This window comes from Lepidochelys olivacea (genome assembly GCF_965140295.1).
Source record: "Lepidochelys olivacea isolate rLepOli2 genome assembly, chromosome: 3".
Taxonomy (NCBI): Eukaryota; Metazoa; Chordata; order Testudines; family Cheloniidae; genus Lepidochelys; species Lepidochelys olivacea.
Window position 1 is genome coordinate 100,005,140 of NC_140413.1, and position 15,400 is coordinate 100,020,539.

General features: G+C 42.7%; 1 protein-coding gene across 5 annotated transcripts in view; it reads left to right on the forward strand.

The window, feature by feature from the left end:
• The window catches only part of L3MBTL3 (L3MBTL histone methyl-lysine binding protein 3), a 154,163-nt gene that overhangs the window by 135,170 nt on the left and 3,593 nt on the right, over positions 1-15,400 (forward strand). For all 5 annotated transcript variants that reach the window (XM_084622647.1, XM_084622643.1, XM_084622645.1 and 2 more), the window contains exons 19-21: positions 2,189-2,280; positions 11,730-11,893; positions 12,215-12,277. In XM_084622647.1, coding sequence (XP_084478773.1) covers positions 2,189-2,280; positions 11,730-11,893; positions 12,215-12,277 — 319 coding nt within the window. The remainder of the gene's footprint in view (positions 1-2,188; positions 2,281-11,729; positions 11,894-12,214; positions 12,278-15,400) is intronic.

Genomic DNA, 15,400 nt, shown 5'->3' on the forward strand with positions numbered 1-15,400 from the left:
AATATAGGATGGGAAGGGAGGGAGGAATGCCATGTTATTTTGGATTCCTTAATCTCTCTCCATTTTTCTTTCACATGAAGAAAGAATATTTACACAATATTATTAAATGACTAGATAGGGGTATTAAAATTGCCATACTTGAACAGAAAAATTTGGCCATCTAATTCAATATTCCCACTTTCAAGAGTAGTTTAAACTTGAGGCTTCAGGCAAAATTGAAGCTCCCTTCTCCTGCCACAATATAATTATGGCCAGAAATTAACCAAAAGTCTGTAGAATGTCCTTCTTCACACAGATTCTCTGGACATTTTAGGAGAATCTTTGTAAAAAAATTAATCGGTGCTTGTAGAATTAAATTCAGTCAGAGCCTATGAAAACATGAATAAATTGTCTAACACATTTATTTTATAGTTAGTTTATTTTAAATAAATAAAGTTGACTGTAATTTCACCCAGATCAGTCTATTTTTTCTCCAACATTCTTCCCATAAGATTTTTCATACCTTTTTCCAGATCTTGCACCTTAGATCACCTAGTGCCCTCAGATTTTCCCAAACTGTTTCCATTAGAGATTTTCAGACTTTCTCTCTTTCCCTTTTTCCTTGACATCCATATTTTTAAAAAAATGTTAGAACATTCAGTTATTTTCATCTTTTAACATCTGCAATTTTTTTTCCCTTGGAACAACCTGGAATGATCAAGAGATTAAAACTGAAGATAGATAAATGTGTTGGCAGGATTGGATCCAAAAGCATATTTTAGGAAATTGAGCAATTATAATTTTAAGGTAGATTTATAGCACTTCCACAGCTGCAAAGGAAACCTAACATAAGTAGTCAGCTATGGAAGTATTTACAATTAAGAAACATGAACACTCAAATTTGAGAATTAAATAGAGCCAATTTACAAAATAAGTCTGATATTCTTTAACTGTAATGCATTTAACCAAACTGGATAAAGCCCACTATATGGATATTTCTACTAAAATGGCTTTCCGAGAAATAGTTAAAAGTTGGTATGTACTTTGTCACTATGAGGTTCCAGTGTTAACAACCATGGAGATAAATGGGGAAGTCATGTGTTTCTCAGAACTTTCATTTTGTGTGTACAGTCCGTGTACTGCCTCAGTTTATATTCATAAGGCATTCTCTGCACATAGTGTTAGAAACCAAATTTTTATATAAATAAAAGCTTGAAACTACAGCAACTCTTTACATTTGTGCCAAAGCATGGAATTCCTGCTGTACATATTTGCATTGCGCTTCGCTATAATGCCTCTAGTTATTTTGTGCACTAATGTAGCATAAGGCATAGATTCTCTAGTCCCCTAAATTCACTTGTACCATTTTTTTTCAGTGTATCAAGTGCAACACTGCTGATGTCAGTGAAGTTGTGCCCATCTGCTTGTAGTCTAATTTAAGCCCAAAATATTTATATGTATTTTAAAAATAGCTTCTGAGGCCAGGTCTACACTACAAAGTTTTGTCAGCATAGTTATGTCAGTCAGGGATTGGGGGGCGGGGGGTAGGAGAAACCACACCTCCTAGCCAGTATAGCTCTGCTGGCAAAACCCCCAATCTGTACACAGCTATGCCAATACTAGGGTGCTTCTGTCAGCATAGCTAGCGCCATTCAAGGAGGTTGAATTGTTATGCCAACAGAAAAACTCCTTTTATTAGCATAAGTTGCATTTACACAAGGGGGTTCTGCCAATATAGCTAAACCAATGAAGGTATACCAGGAAAGCATTTATTGTGTAGACAAGGCCTATGATAAGACAGAGGATTCCATCTGTTTGTCATTGAGCAACTTTCCTTTGCATTGGAGGTGGTGCAACACCTACCTAATAATTGCATTGCCTGCCAATTCTCTGTACCTATATTAATTTGAATGTTTTGCATTGTGGAATCTTAGGTCAGATTTAAAGCTTTGAACACAACAAACTTACATATGTGAGTTTTAGCTACATCCTTTTTGAGTCTCCATTTCAGAGTTTGGACAATAGGAACTATTACACATTTCCATCAATGGGAGTATAGACCCTTTAAAACCTTTTGGTGCACTTTATGGTTATAGTACAGTGTTCTTTGTGTAAGTAACAGAGACTGTCATATAGTTAATAAGGGCATTTGTCATATTTAAAAGATTTAATGTAAGTTAATAAAACCTGAACACCTTGTTTTCCCCAGAGGAGGACAGCAAGCTAAGGACTCTGCTAAGAAGGAAGAGTGTGAAGAAGAGGAGACAGAAAATGAGCTGTCAACTTTAAATGAAACTAGAGGTAACATAGAAGTATTTTTATCTCTGGCACTAAGATCTTCAATATAAAAGCTAAATTATTTGTGTGCTACTACTTTGTGATTCAGTTTATAGGTCAAATTCACTGTTGACATAAGGAGGCACAATTCCATTGACTTCAGTGAGTTGTGCCCTTTTATGCCAGCAGCATATTTGACACCTGTGTTTTTTGTCTTCTTGTGGTCAGGGAAGACTGTGCCTAGCACTTTATCACAGCTGTCAAAATGAGCTCTGAATTGAATATGGGCATACAAAGTCTCATTTTAAGATTATTTTTCTCCACTGAGTTTGCAAATAGCCGATTACCCATGCTGAGTTGTATAAGTGTAAAATATATCCACCAAAAAAATATACTCCACCAAAAAAACTACACTGAAAGAATATTAAGGATGCAAAGTGAAGCACTTCAGAATCAGGGTTCACCAAAGTTAAGGTTCCCCACACAGTCTCAAAGGGACCTAAGAGAAGGAAATGGGCACCTAATTCTCATTGGCTTTCAATTGAAGTTGGGCCCCAAATCCAGTTATGCCCCTTTGAAAATTCCAGTCATAGTCCTTACTTGCATGATTACTTAACATTATTTCATATCTCATCCAATTGGTAGGTTGGACAGTGCACCAGGAATGAGGCAGCTGTTCATTTTTTATTTCTGTTCTCATTGTTCAGAGTGTGTACATGAAATAAGGCAGTGTTTTTTGGACACCGCCTCAGTTACTATACATCCCCCTCCATCGATTCTGACCTTGCACCAGCTTTACACTGGTACAATTCCATTTACTTCAGTAAAGTTACTGCTGATTTACACTGGTAGAAGTCAGAAAAGAAGTCATCCTATCCATTGAGGGCCTAAATGTTAAATTACTTCAATAGATTTACTCTGGATTATACAGTAGCAATCGTACAAAACGGATTACAGGCCAAAAGAAGATAGGTATTGACTCCATGGGGGCTTTGGGGCTGGAGCACCCATGGGGGAAAATGGTGGGTGCTAAGCACCCACTGACAGCCCCATATCAGCTCCCCCCAGCGCCTCCTGCCTGCCGGTGAGCCCCGCAGATCAGCGCCACCCCCTTCATCCCTGTGCCTCCCACCCACCGGGATCAGCTGTTTTGTGGTGGGCAGGAGGTTCTAGAGGGGAGGGGAGAGAAGCAAGGAGGCGGAACTGGGCAGGAAGAGGTGGGACAGAGGTGGGGCCTTGGCAGAAGGGGTGGATTGGGGGTGGGGCCTGGGCAGAGCCATGAATCAAGCACCCCCTGGCACTTTGGAAAGTCAGCACCTTGGAAGACACAAATCTGCAGGACTACAGTCTCATTCACTCCACACCACAACTTTAGTCACTGTTTGCTGTCTAAACTGCTCGTTCTCAAATATCATGTGGAAAGAGGCAGTTAGTGTGAATTAGCAAGGGTCAGCCTTAGCTTGTCAAATGAAAGGGTGTCTTTTCCATCAGCTTAAAGAAATAAAGACAATGTCTGCTCCATCATAAAAAACTGAGATGCTCTTAAAAAAAAATACTGATTTCTGAAATATTTTCATAGTGTTGCGCTCTTAGAGGTGCAGTAAAGAACTCGCAGCTTAGGGGTGGGGGAGCCAAGTTGACATTAAGCCACTTTTGCACTTCAGGGCCCATGCATTAATGTAGACAGCCCTACGGATGTATCTAAATTATAGCAGCCCCACAGGGTTCCCCTCTGGGCTGCTGTATTGCCCAGAATCTCCACAGTGTTGATGCTGAAACCCTTCTCCTGACATGCATGCCCCTTTTGTATCCAGTGGCATGCCTCCTGCCCCAGAGCTTGCAATTGGAGTCCTTGGACAGGCAACCTTATGGCAGTCTGCCATAATACCTGTGTGGAGGAATCCTCCCGTGGCCAGAGCTAGGGATTTTAGAGTGGTGTGAAGGCTCTGGAGCAGCAATGAGGATCTTGCCAATAATGTATTTGCATTTGCAGCACCATGCTAATTAATGCTTAAATCCCAAATCAAGATCTTAAATAAAGGTGGTTTGGTAATTAATTATTGCTAGACTAATTGGCAGAGCACAAGACAGAACCCATATTACTGATCTTTTTCTGAGTCCTTGGTTAATTTCAACAAAGTGAAACAAAGGGGCTTGACAGGGTCTGAATTTATTTTCTAACTAACTAAGACTCTTCAAAAAAATGTCATTAAATGTGTTAGTGGCCAAGGACTGAATTTTAAACCACAGAAATTACATCACTGCTTCATGATAACTACTTTTCACCTATGCTTATTTCTTGCTATTACTGTTTGTTGGACTGAAACTCATTTACTTACATGTTCATATTTTCAAAAGTGTAGCTCCTTTGTTGTTGGGGTTTTGTTCTGGCCTGAGCCCAGAAGTCTGCACAGCAATGAAACAGCTCTGCAGCCTGAGACCCTGCAAGTGCAAGTCAGCTGGCACAGACCAGACCTGGGGTTTTGTTTGCTGGATAGACATAGCCTGAGGATCCCACTGCTAGAGCTGTGTGGAGGGTGTAAGTTCTGTTTTGCAAAAGGATTTTGAGATTTCACAATTTGGCTTCATTCTGAAGTGGTGCGAACACAAAAATTTTAGAAGTAGCTGTGAAGGAAAATTGGGGGGGGGGGGAGTAATTTAAGGTCATGCTATATGTTTTGTTTTAATTTTGACTTTGAATGATTAATTTATATTATATATATAATAAAAAAGTGGAAAGTCCATTTAAAAAATTGAAACATTTTGTTCCGGAAATGTTGAAATGGGACATTTTTACATTGAACTTTTTTTTCTGTTTTTTTTTTTCCCTAAAGAAAATGCCAACAAAATCTACCTGAGTTCGCAAAGTACTTCATTTTTGACAGAACTGCATGTTCCAGTGGAATATGGTTCTGTGGAAGTTTCTATGACCAGCTCTACTTACCACTTTGGATAATTTTCTATAGAGGATTCTGCAGAATTAGATTTGTAAAGTGAAGACACGATTACTTAACCTCTATATTTAATTACTTAATCTATTCTTCACCTTCTTCTTTTATTTGTATGATGATGTGGCATTATTTACTAAAAAATGCCCAGATAGGGAGTAGGTATCTGTGTGTTATAACGATACTTCTCGATGGAGTAACAGGGGTATGTGAGTTTGTGCTGACCTAGAAACTGAAATCTCAACCTATAATAAAACTAGAGCCCCAATCTCCAGAATCTGATATTTCTTTTTATTAACAAAATTATGTTTCAAACCCTCATGGTTGTAGAGCGAACCAGAGTGTAAACTGACCGAATGCCATCTGCCTGCTTCTGCAGAAATCCTGAAACAGTAGCTCTGAGAGGTGTGACCTACACCGTTCTTCTCAACCAGAGCCCGGTGGACTCTGCAGTTCTCTGGCTGTGTAATCTGGCATTTTCCCAAGCTGCTGTGGAATTCACCATTTTGCTGCAGCCAGGCACCCAGCGTGTTGTTTACTTTCTCTACTCTGCCATGATGACACCTGCCTACAGCAGCCTGTATTCTCCAGTTTTCCCCACAAGAGGCAGTTAATTTGATTGCAGCACATGCTCCCTGCACTGTTCCATGGAGCTAGTCAGCAGGGGGCTGAGAAACAAGAACTGGAATCCAAGGAATGGAGGGGACAGAAGTGTAGGCTAGCTAGCTAGGTGACCCAGAGAACAATGCAACAGCTGAGACCAGATGAGTTTGTCCTCTACACATTCTGTACGTTCACCACTTGTTCTAGATTTTTCATCTCTCTCATCCTACTTTTGATGATTCTTAGTCACTCAGTTGGAGGACTGGTTACCAAATCACCTGGCAAGAGTTTGTGACTGAATCTTCCTTTTCCCCAAATTTCTCAGCTTTGAACAATTCCCTTACAAGGCAAGTTTGTCATAATATTTCTTACCAACTTAAAATAGAAAGCTAGTAAAAACACTGCATAAAAGCAGAATGTGTATACTGTGGATACAGGGCTCAAAATAGATGTCTTATTGACCACTAGATTACAGACAGCTAGAGATACTGGGCGTAATTCAGAGGTGAGTCTGCCTAAGGAACACTAGAGAGAATGTAAATTGGAGTCTACACCCTCAAAGTGCATGTTACAGCACTTTAGACTCCCTTAGGTTTAGGGCTTCTCTTCATGGTAAATGGAACCAAAATAACTACATTGGTTGCAATTCACACCTTCAGTTAGGTTGGTTCCAACACTGTGTAGACAAATTCTACCTTACCTGGATTTACACTGACTAGTATGTAATTTACACTTACTGTCACTTATAAGTGTGGCCCACAGAGTCTGAGTGCAAGGGGAATCCAAGCTAGTTTATTTTATATGCCAAGGGATTCGGGGAAAAGTCTGTAGCAATCAGGTCATCTTCAGCCTCCGTGGTGTGTGAGGTACATCTTAAATTCAAACACTGATAAGGGAATTTGAATATAAGAGAAATAAAACAGCAGCAAATCTATGGGCCACTCCCAGTAAAACTCAACCTCTAACAAAACAAACTTTTCATTTGTGTTGTTTTTCTCTGCCTGCATTAAACTATAAACTTCGCAAGGAAAGGATCTAGTTTTCTAAGGATTTGTAAAGAGCTATAATACATGTGTACACACACACACATAAACACACAAAACTACATTAAAAACCTTAAGGTTGCAATGTCAGCCATTGTCCCAGCGTCTGGGTTAGGAGAGGCAATGCACTGTGGCAGTCACACTGCTGTGGTACATCAAGGGAAATGAAGTCCAGCAGGGGAGCCCAGCCCAGAGAGAATAGGAACAGGAAGCACCTGAACCACAACTCCCATGAGGCACAGTGTCAGCATTTTAAAATCAATCATTAGTTTTCACTTTTTCTCTTTTTCAACACACAAGAAAAAATTCATGGAAAACAGGCATTTTTCATGAAAAAATTAATTGTGTTGAACATTTTCTATCCACTGTTCCTGACAGAAATTTGGGTTTTCAATCAGCTCTACTGCTCAGTATAGAGGAAATGTTTGGAGATTTTGGCAGCAAGCATCTATGAGCTTTACTGAGCTTGTGCAAATGGCAATTTTCAGAGTCTTACCACTCTGTAAAATGGGGGTGTGTTTTCATGGAGACCACAAAAGGCACCTAACTTTAGCACTCTCCCCCTACCAAATCTCAGGTTCCAGCTCCAAAGCCTGGGGGCACTACAGTGCTGGGAAGAATGATTGGGGGGAGGGGATTAGCATTAGCAAAACTACCTTTTTCCCCTGTCCTCTGTTTTAGGAACAGCTGAACTGTTTCTGCTGAACCTTTCTGAAACAGCAGACTTTCAGCATGGAAAAAATTCAGCTGGAACAGTTAAAGTTATAAGCTACTGAAAACAGGCTTTTAATGGGAAGTTTTAGGCAACCTTAATTATCAATGTTGATCTCGCTCTCTTGTTCAGTACAGGTGGTGGTACTGGGAACTCAGCTTTGGAATACTGGAACGAGTCTTAGTTTTGGAGCATGAGTCGATAGAGAATAGTGTAACAACAATGTGAATAACAGAAATATCAGTCAGGAAAGGTGAAAATAGGCTGGAGAGACGATGAAAGATTGCACAGTGTAAGGGAGAATAGTATGCAGAGTGGTAAAGACAAGTGATTACAAAACAGTGTTTAGAGAGGAGGACTGGCGGTATAGTTCACTGTGTGCTACCTTCATTCAAAAAATAATTCTAAATTAGTTTTCCTCAGCAATTGGGAAGTGTTTGGTACCTGAGTTTTTAGCAAGTTTGTTCCCTCTAAAAAAAGAAAAGGAGTACTTGTGGCACCTTAGAGACTAACCAATTTATTTGAGCATGAGCTTTCGTGAACTACAGCTCACTTCATCGGATGCATACCGTGGAAACTGCAACAGACTTTATATACACACAGAGAATATGAAACAATACCTCCTCCCACCCCACTGTCCTGCTGGTAATAGCTTATCTAAAGTGATCATCAAGTTGGGCCATTTCCTGCACAAATCCAGGTTCTCTCACCCCCTCACCCCCCTCCCAAAAACCACACACACAAACTCACTATCCTGCTGGTAATAGCTCATCCAAAGTGACCACTCTCCCTACAATGTGCATGATAATCAAGGTGGGCCATTTCCAGCACAAATCCAGGTTTTCTCACCCCCCCACCCCCATACACACACAAACTCACTCTCCTGCTGGTAATAGCTCATCCAAACTGACCACTCTCCAAGTTTAAATCCAAGTTAAACCAGAACATCTGGGGGGGGCGGGTAGGAAAAAACAAGGGGAAATAGGCTACCTTGCATAATGACTTAGCCACTCCCAGTCTCTATTTAAGCCTAAATTAATAGTATCCAATTTGCAAATGAATTCCAATTCAGCAGTTTCTCGCTGGAGTCTGGATTTGAAGTTTTTTTGTTTTAAGATAGCGACCTTCATGTCTGTGATTGCGTGACCAGAAAGAGTGAAGTGTTCTCCGACTGGTTTATGAATGTTATAATTCTTGACGTCTGATTTGTGTCCATTTATTCTTTTACGTAGAGACTGTCCAGTTTGACCAATGTAAATGGCAGAGGGGCATTGCTGGCACATGATGGCATATATCACATTGGTGGATGTGCAGGTGAACGAGCCTCTGATAGTGTGGCTGATGTTATTAGGCCCTGTGACGGTGTCCCCTGAATAGATATGTGGGCACAGTTGGCAACGGGCTTTGTTGCAAGGATAAGTTCCTGGGTTAGTGGTTCTGTTGTGTGGTATGTGGTTGTTGGTGAGTATTTGCTTCAGGTTGCGGGGCTGTCTGTAGGCAAGGACTGGCCTGTCTCCCAAGATTTGTGAGAGTGTTGGGTCATCCTTTAGGATAGGTTGTAGATCCTTAATAATGCGTTGGAGGGGTTTTAGTTGGGGGCTGAAGGTGACGGCTAGTGGCATTCTGTTATTTTCTTTGTTAGGCCTGTCCTGTAGTAGGTAACTTCTGGGAACTCTTCTGGCTCTATCAATCTGTTTCTTTACTTCCGCAGGTGGGTATTGTAGTTGTAAGAAAGCTTGACAGAGATCTTGTAGGTGTTTGTCTCTGTCTGAGGGGTTGGAGCAAATGCGGTTGTATCGCAGAGCTTGGCTGTAGACGATGGATCGTGTGGTGTGGTCAGGGTGAAAGCTGGAGGCATGCAGGTAGGAATAGCGGTCAGTAGGTTTCCGGTATAGGGTGGTGTTTACGTGACCATTGTTTATTAGCACTGTAGTGTCCAGGAAGTGGATCTCTTGTGTGGACTGGACCAGGCTGAGGTTGATGGTGGGATGGAAACTGTTGAAATCATGGTGGAATTCCTCAAGGGCTTCTTTTCCATGGGTCCAGATGATGAAGATGTCATCAATATAGCGCAAGTAGAGTAGGAGCTTTAGGGGATGAGAGCTGAGGAAGCGTTGTTCTAAATCAGCCATAAAAATGTTGGCATACTGTGGGGCCATGCGGGTACCCATAGCAGTGCCGCTGATCTGAAGGTATACATTGTCCCCAAATGTAAAATAGTTATGGGTAAGGACAAAGTCACAAAGTTCAGCCACCAGGTTAGCCGTGACATTATCGGGGATAGTGTTCTTGACGGCTTGTAGTCCATCTTTGTGTGGAATGTTGGTGTAGAGGGCTTCTACATCCATAGTGGCCAGGATGGTGTTATCAGGAAGATCACCGATGGATTGTAGTTTCCTCAGGAAGTCAGTGGTGTCTCGAAGGTAGCTGGGAGTGCTGGTAGCGTAGGGCCTGAGGAGGGAGTCTACATAGCCAGACAATCCTGCTGTCAGGGTGCCAATGCCTGAGATGATGGGGCGCCCAGGATTTCCAGGTTTATGGATCTTGGGTAGTAGATAGAATATCCCAGGTCGGGGTTCCAGGGGTGTGTCTGTGCGGATTTGATCTTGTGCTTTTTCAGGAAGTTTCTTGAGCAAATGCTGTAGTTGCTTTTGGTAACTCTCAGTGGGATCATAGGGTAATGGCTTGTAGAAAGTGGTGTTGGAGAGCTGCCAAGCAGCCTCTTGTTCATATTCCGACCTATTCATGATGACAACAGCACCTCCTTTGTCAGCCTTTTTGATTATGATGTCAGAGTTGTTTCTGAGGCTGTGGATGGCATTGCGTTCCGCATGGCTGAGGTTATGGGGCAAGTGATGCTGCTTTTCCACAATTTAAGCCCGTGCATGTCGGCAGAAGCACTCTATGTAGAAGTCCAGTCTGCTGTTTCGACCTTCAGGAGGAGTCCACCTAGAATCCCTCTTTCTGTAGTGTTGGTAGGGAGACCTCTGTGGATTAGTATGTTGTTCAGAGGTATTTTGGAAATATTCCTTGAGTCGGAGACGTCGAAAATAGGATTCTAGGTCACCACAGAACTGTGTCATGTTCGTGGGGGTGGAGGGGCAGAAGGAGAGGCCCCGAGATAGAACAGCTGCTTCTGCTGGGCTGAGAGTATAGTTGGATAGGTTAACAATATTGCTAGGTGGGTTGAGGGAACCATTGCTGTGGCCCCTTGTAGCATGTAGTAGTTTAGAAAGTTTAGTGTCCTTTTTCTTTTGTAGAGAAGCAAAGTGTGTTCCCTCTGTGTTTCCAAGTAGAATGCAGATCTGGTTGAAATGAACACTGGTATCTTGATTTCAATTTAAGAATACCATCATTTGAGGCCTGCTCTCCACTCTCTCCTCCCACCCCAGGTGCAGACACACATTAATAATTGCTATACTTCTCCAGATATCACAGCATTCTGCAGCTCTGGCTAGCCTCAAAGCTGGGTTGCCTTTGAGGGAGCAAGTACTGAACTGTCCTGGTTTGAGTTATGGATGTTTAATGGAAAATGGACATGAAAAACAAACCTCCAAATGGAGGAATTAAATATGTTTTCCAAATGAAGTATATAACTAAAGAGCAGAACTGCAGGGCCTTTACAGATATTTATTTTTCTATGAAAAACACTGAGAATAGCTGAAAATTTTTTCTTACTTAAGAGACATAAATGTGGTGTGTCATGGAAATAATAAGCCTGATTCACCAGTGCAATTTTATACCAATGCAGATCTGATTTTAATGAAATTACACGAGTATAAAACTGGAGTAACTAAGGCCTGGTCTACACATGCAGATTTTGCACCAGCATAATTATTTTGGTTTGGGGTACGATTTTTTTTTAAACAAAAATAGTTATACTGATGCAACCCTAGTGTGGATGCAGCTGTATCAGTATAAAGGTGTTGTATAGCAGTATAGTTTGTTCCCCCTTCCCATACAGTAATAGCTATATCAGTACAGAGCATCTTTATGCTGATATAAATGTATCCACCCTAGGGAGATGGCAGCACTTTACACCAGTACAGGTAAAGCAGAACCATTTTTTGTGTGGAGGTACATGTGTCAATAATGATGAGGATGTTTTATCATGACTGATCTTGTTGTTCATTGAGGGATTTAATGCTTATTTGTATTTTTTTATAGACATAGAAGAACTCAGCAGCCAGAAGCCTCTTCCTCAGCCAGTTTTCGTGTCTTCCAAGTTCCAAATCCCATGCCTACCCTTGCGCTGGGAACAGCAGAGCAAGCTCCTTCCAAGCGTGGCTGGAATCCCTGCCAGTAAAGTTTCCAAATGGAGTACAGATGAGGTAGGTTTACTTTAGAAGGGCTCGTAGATTCAGATCACAGCCACAGCATTCTGCTTCTCTTGGTACCAGCTCCTTCAGTGTAAAGTGCACATTAGTGGGATGCTTCCACTGATTGTGTCTACTCACTGTAGAGCTATCAGAGCCCTAACTTCACTTCATAACAGGTAAATAAAGAGGCAATACTGAAGATAGCTCCTTTATGTACAAATCTATCTCTGACAGGTGAAAAATGTTTGTCTTTACTATTTATCTGCATTTGGGCAAGAGTGTTGGGGGAGAGCCTAGGTTTTTAAAAAACTTGTTGGTATGATTTGGTGGCAGGTTTCTGAATTCATACGGAGTTTACCAGGATGTGAAGAACATGGCAAGGTGTTCAAAGACGAGGTGAGTATGATAAATAAAAAGTTTGAAACGTGTTACATTTCCTATTTCCCTGCAATCTGTAATGGGCTTGCATTCTGCACTGATAGGGTACGGTTTTTACCTACAGGGTAATTATACACTTAACTTCTGTTACATTCTGTCACAGATTCCCAGGCCAAAAGGGACCATTGTGATCATCTAGTCTGACCTCTTGTATAGCAGAGGCCACAGAACTGCCCCAAAGTAGAAAAACACCCAGTCTTGATTTAAAAATGGCCAGTGATAGAGAATCCACCACAACCCTTGGTGATTGTTCCAACTCTTCCTCAGGCCAGACTTCCATGGTGATCCATGGGAATGTTGCCCTGAGTGCAGACTTCAGGATTTGGAGGTAAACTTTTTTAAAGCACTTAAGAACATTTTCAAATGTCACTTAAGTGCCTACGTGACATATGGAAATGAGACTTAGTGTTTTTGAAAAAATTGCTCTTGGTCTCTAGGAAGAGTTTTGTTAAGAAACAGAAAAGGAAACTGTTGAAAAATAAACTTAACTTCAAATTTAAAAAATAAATGTAAATGAATGAATCAAAGTGTGCTCACCTGTACAGCAGTACATCTTTGAGGTCAGTGTGAAATAAGTATTGGGTTACATGGTTTTGCATGTCATTGAATGGGCAGTAAAATATATAAAAGATAAGACTTGGAGCTTGATTTTCAGCAAAGCCTTGATGAGGTCTCCCTTTTTTTATCCTATTCTATAGTTGTGGCTGCAAATAGTTGTGGTTGTAATTTAAGTCACCTAGACAGAGCTGTGACAGAAACAGAACAGCTCTGTAATAAGTCATGTATATTATATGGGACCTGGTTGTTGGGATGTTTACTGTATGCATGTTAATTTAGTTGATTGGAGAGGGAGGAAGCAGCAGACAAAACAATGGCTCAAGGAAAGCCACCTCTTGGTAAACATTTAAGGGTTGTTAAGAGGCAATGCCCAAACTAATAAGATTATACTTTTTGGTTCCAACCATCTCCTCCTTAGCAAACTGGTTTTGAAAAGCAGAAGCAAACGCTAAGAACTGGCAAGAACAAAGGAGCTCTGGCTGGATGAAAAGGGACTCTCAAGCATAGATAGTCGTTCAGGGGCCCCAGACACACCTAATATGGGTGTCTGAAGAAGTGAGGGCTGGCTTGCCTACCGTCAAGGGGATATGTGAAAGAGAGAGAGGTGCTCTTACCATTGGTCCATTGGGGGCACCACGGACTGTGCTTCGTGTGTGGGCATGTTTACTGAATCAGGGGGTAATGCCGCCTTTGTGAATCCCACTAGGGCTTAGACATGATTTTAGGCAGCTCAATGGTGCCAGGACTGAGGCAGTTGTGTGCCTGGCCATGGCCAAAAGTTTAGGTACCTTGGGGACTTTACCAGTGGAAACCTAGACATCCAGGGAGTTTAGGTGGCAGCTGAGCAGGGGTTTTGAGGATCTAAATTTGGACTTAGGCACCTGATTCCCTTTGTTGTTTTAAAATTCTTTTTCTCTAAATGCTTTGGCCTGGATCCACAAAAATACTTAGGTAACTAAGTCCCGTTTTGAGGCTCCACTGCAGTCCACAAAACTCCTGCTGAGCTGCTGCTGAACCCTGTAGGCACCTCACTCAGAACCTGTTTTTGCAGTAAAATTTTCCTAGGCACCTGTGTGTCTGCCCCTGGGCATGCATGCTACTTCCTCCCTCTAGGGCTGGGCTTCCAGATGCATATCTCCTGCCTAAGCTCACCCCACCCCTAGGATGTTTTGTGTGGAGTTAGGAGGCCTCTGAACACACCTACTGCATTGGGCCCCACACACAAAGGATTGCCTATCTTCCCCCCCAGGTCATGGGTATAGGCACCTATGTCTGTCTGAGGGGAAGGGGTTAGGACACACCACTCGTATCTGCATCTCTCACTGGCTGCTTTGCCTAGCATGCTGGCTTTATGGATCGAATTCAAAGGCGCCTAACTCAGGCTCTCAGAGTAACAGCCGTGTTAGTCTGTATTCGCAAAAAGAAAAGGAGGACTTGTGGCACCTTAGAGACTAACCAATTTATTTGAGCATGAGCTTTCGTGAGCTTCAGCTTCATCCGATGAAGTGAGCTGTAGCTCACGAAAGCTCATGCTCAAATAAATTGGTTAGTCTCTAAGGTGCCACAAGTACTCCTTTTCTTTTTGCGAACTCAGGCTCTGCGGATCTCAGTGTAGTTCCTCTGAGTTTTCTAGGCTCCTAGAAGTTGGGCTTGACAACGCTGAGCATCACAATGCCCAAGTCCGTTTGTAGATCTAGGCCTTTGTTCCTACTGTTAAAAAATATTTTGGTTTGTCATCTGACCGTTCACTATATTCAGCACTGGTCAGAGATGCCTGGAGGGAAGAATCACAGGTGCCAAACCCAGGTGGACCTGCTGGGTAGGCACAGTTGGTGCCCGGCCTAGACACGTGAGAATTGGGAAATTCTGACACCTTCAGGGGTGCTCTCTGAGAGACCAGAAAGGGTCTCTTGTCCTGCAGAGGTGCAGCACTGTAACCCTGACAAGTATGTCAGATAGAGCCACAGTGTCTTGATGGCTGCGTGACCTAAAATTCACTCTGTTGTTTGCACCACAAACATAGACAGCGTGTGCCGCCACACACTGGGGGGGCACAATCTAAAGGGGAGGACATGTGACTGCCCGATGTGTGTCCTCTGCCCAGCTCCCACTGCGCTCTCCCTGCCCTACATTATCTTGGGGGGGCTGGGGAGGGAATGGGGGAGTTCTGTCCTTCTCCCACTGCACCTCTCCCCCTACCCCCACGGCACGTTCAGCTGTTCCTGGCAGCTAGCCCGGGCGGGGAGTAGGACCGCGTCGCTTTTCATGTGGCGGAAGCTGGCTGCTCTGGCTTGCTGACTCTGTGCAGAGCGGCAGTTGCACAAAGAGAGGCTAACTGGGGAGGCAGCGGCGGTGGTGGGCCACCCCAGGCCCCACTGCTGGGGATGGGCTGAGTGAGCTGGAAACATGCCAAGGCGGAGTAGGGGACTTTGATCAACTCAGCCCCTATTCCCAGCAGCCTGGCCCAGGCCAGGGGCAGCGTGCCACCAAACGCCCCAGCCAGGATCTCTGACAGCCCCTGTG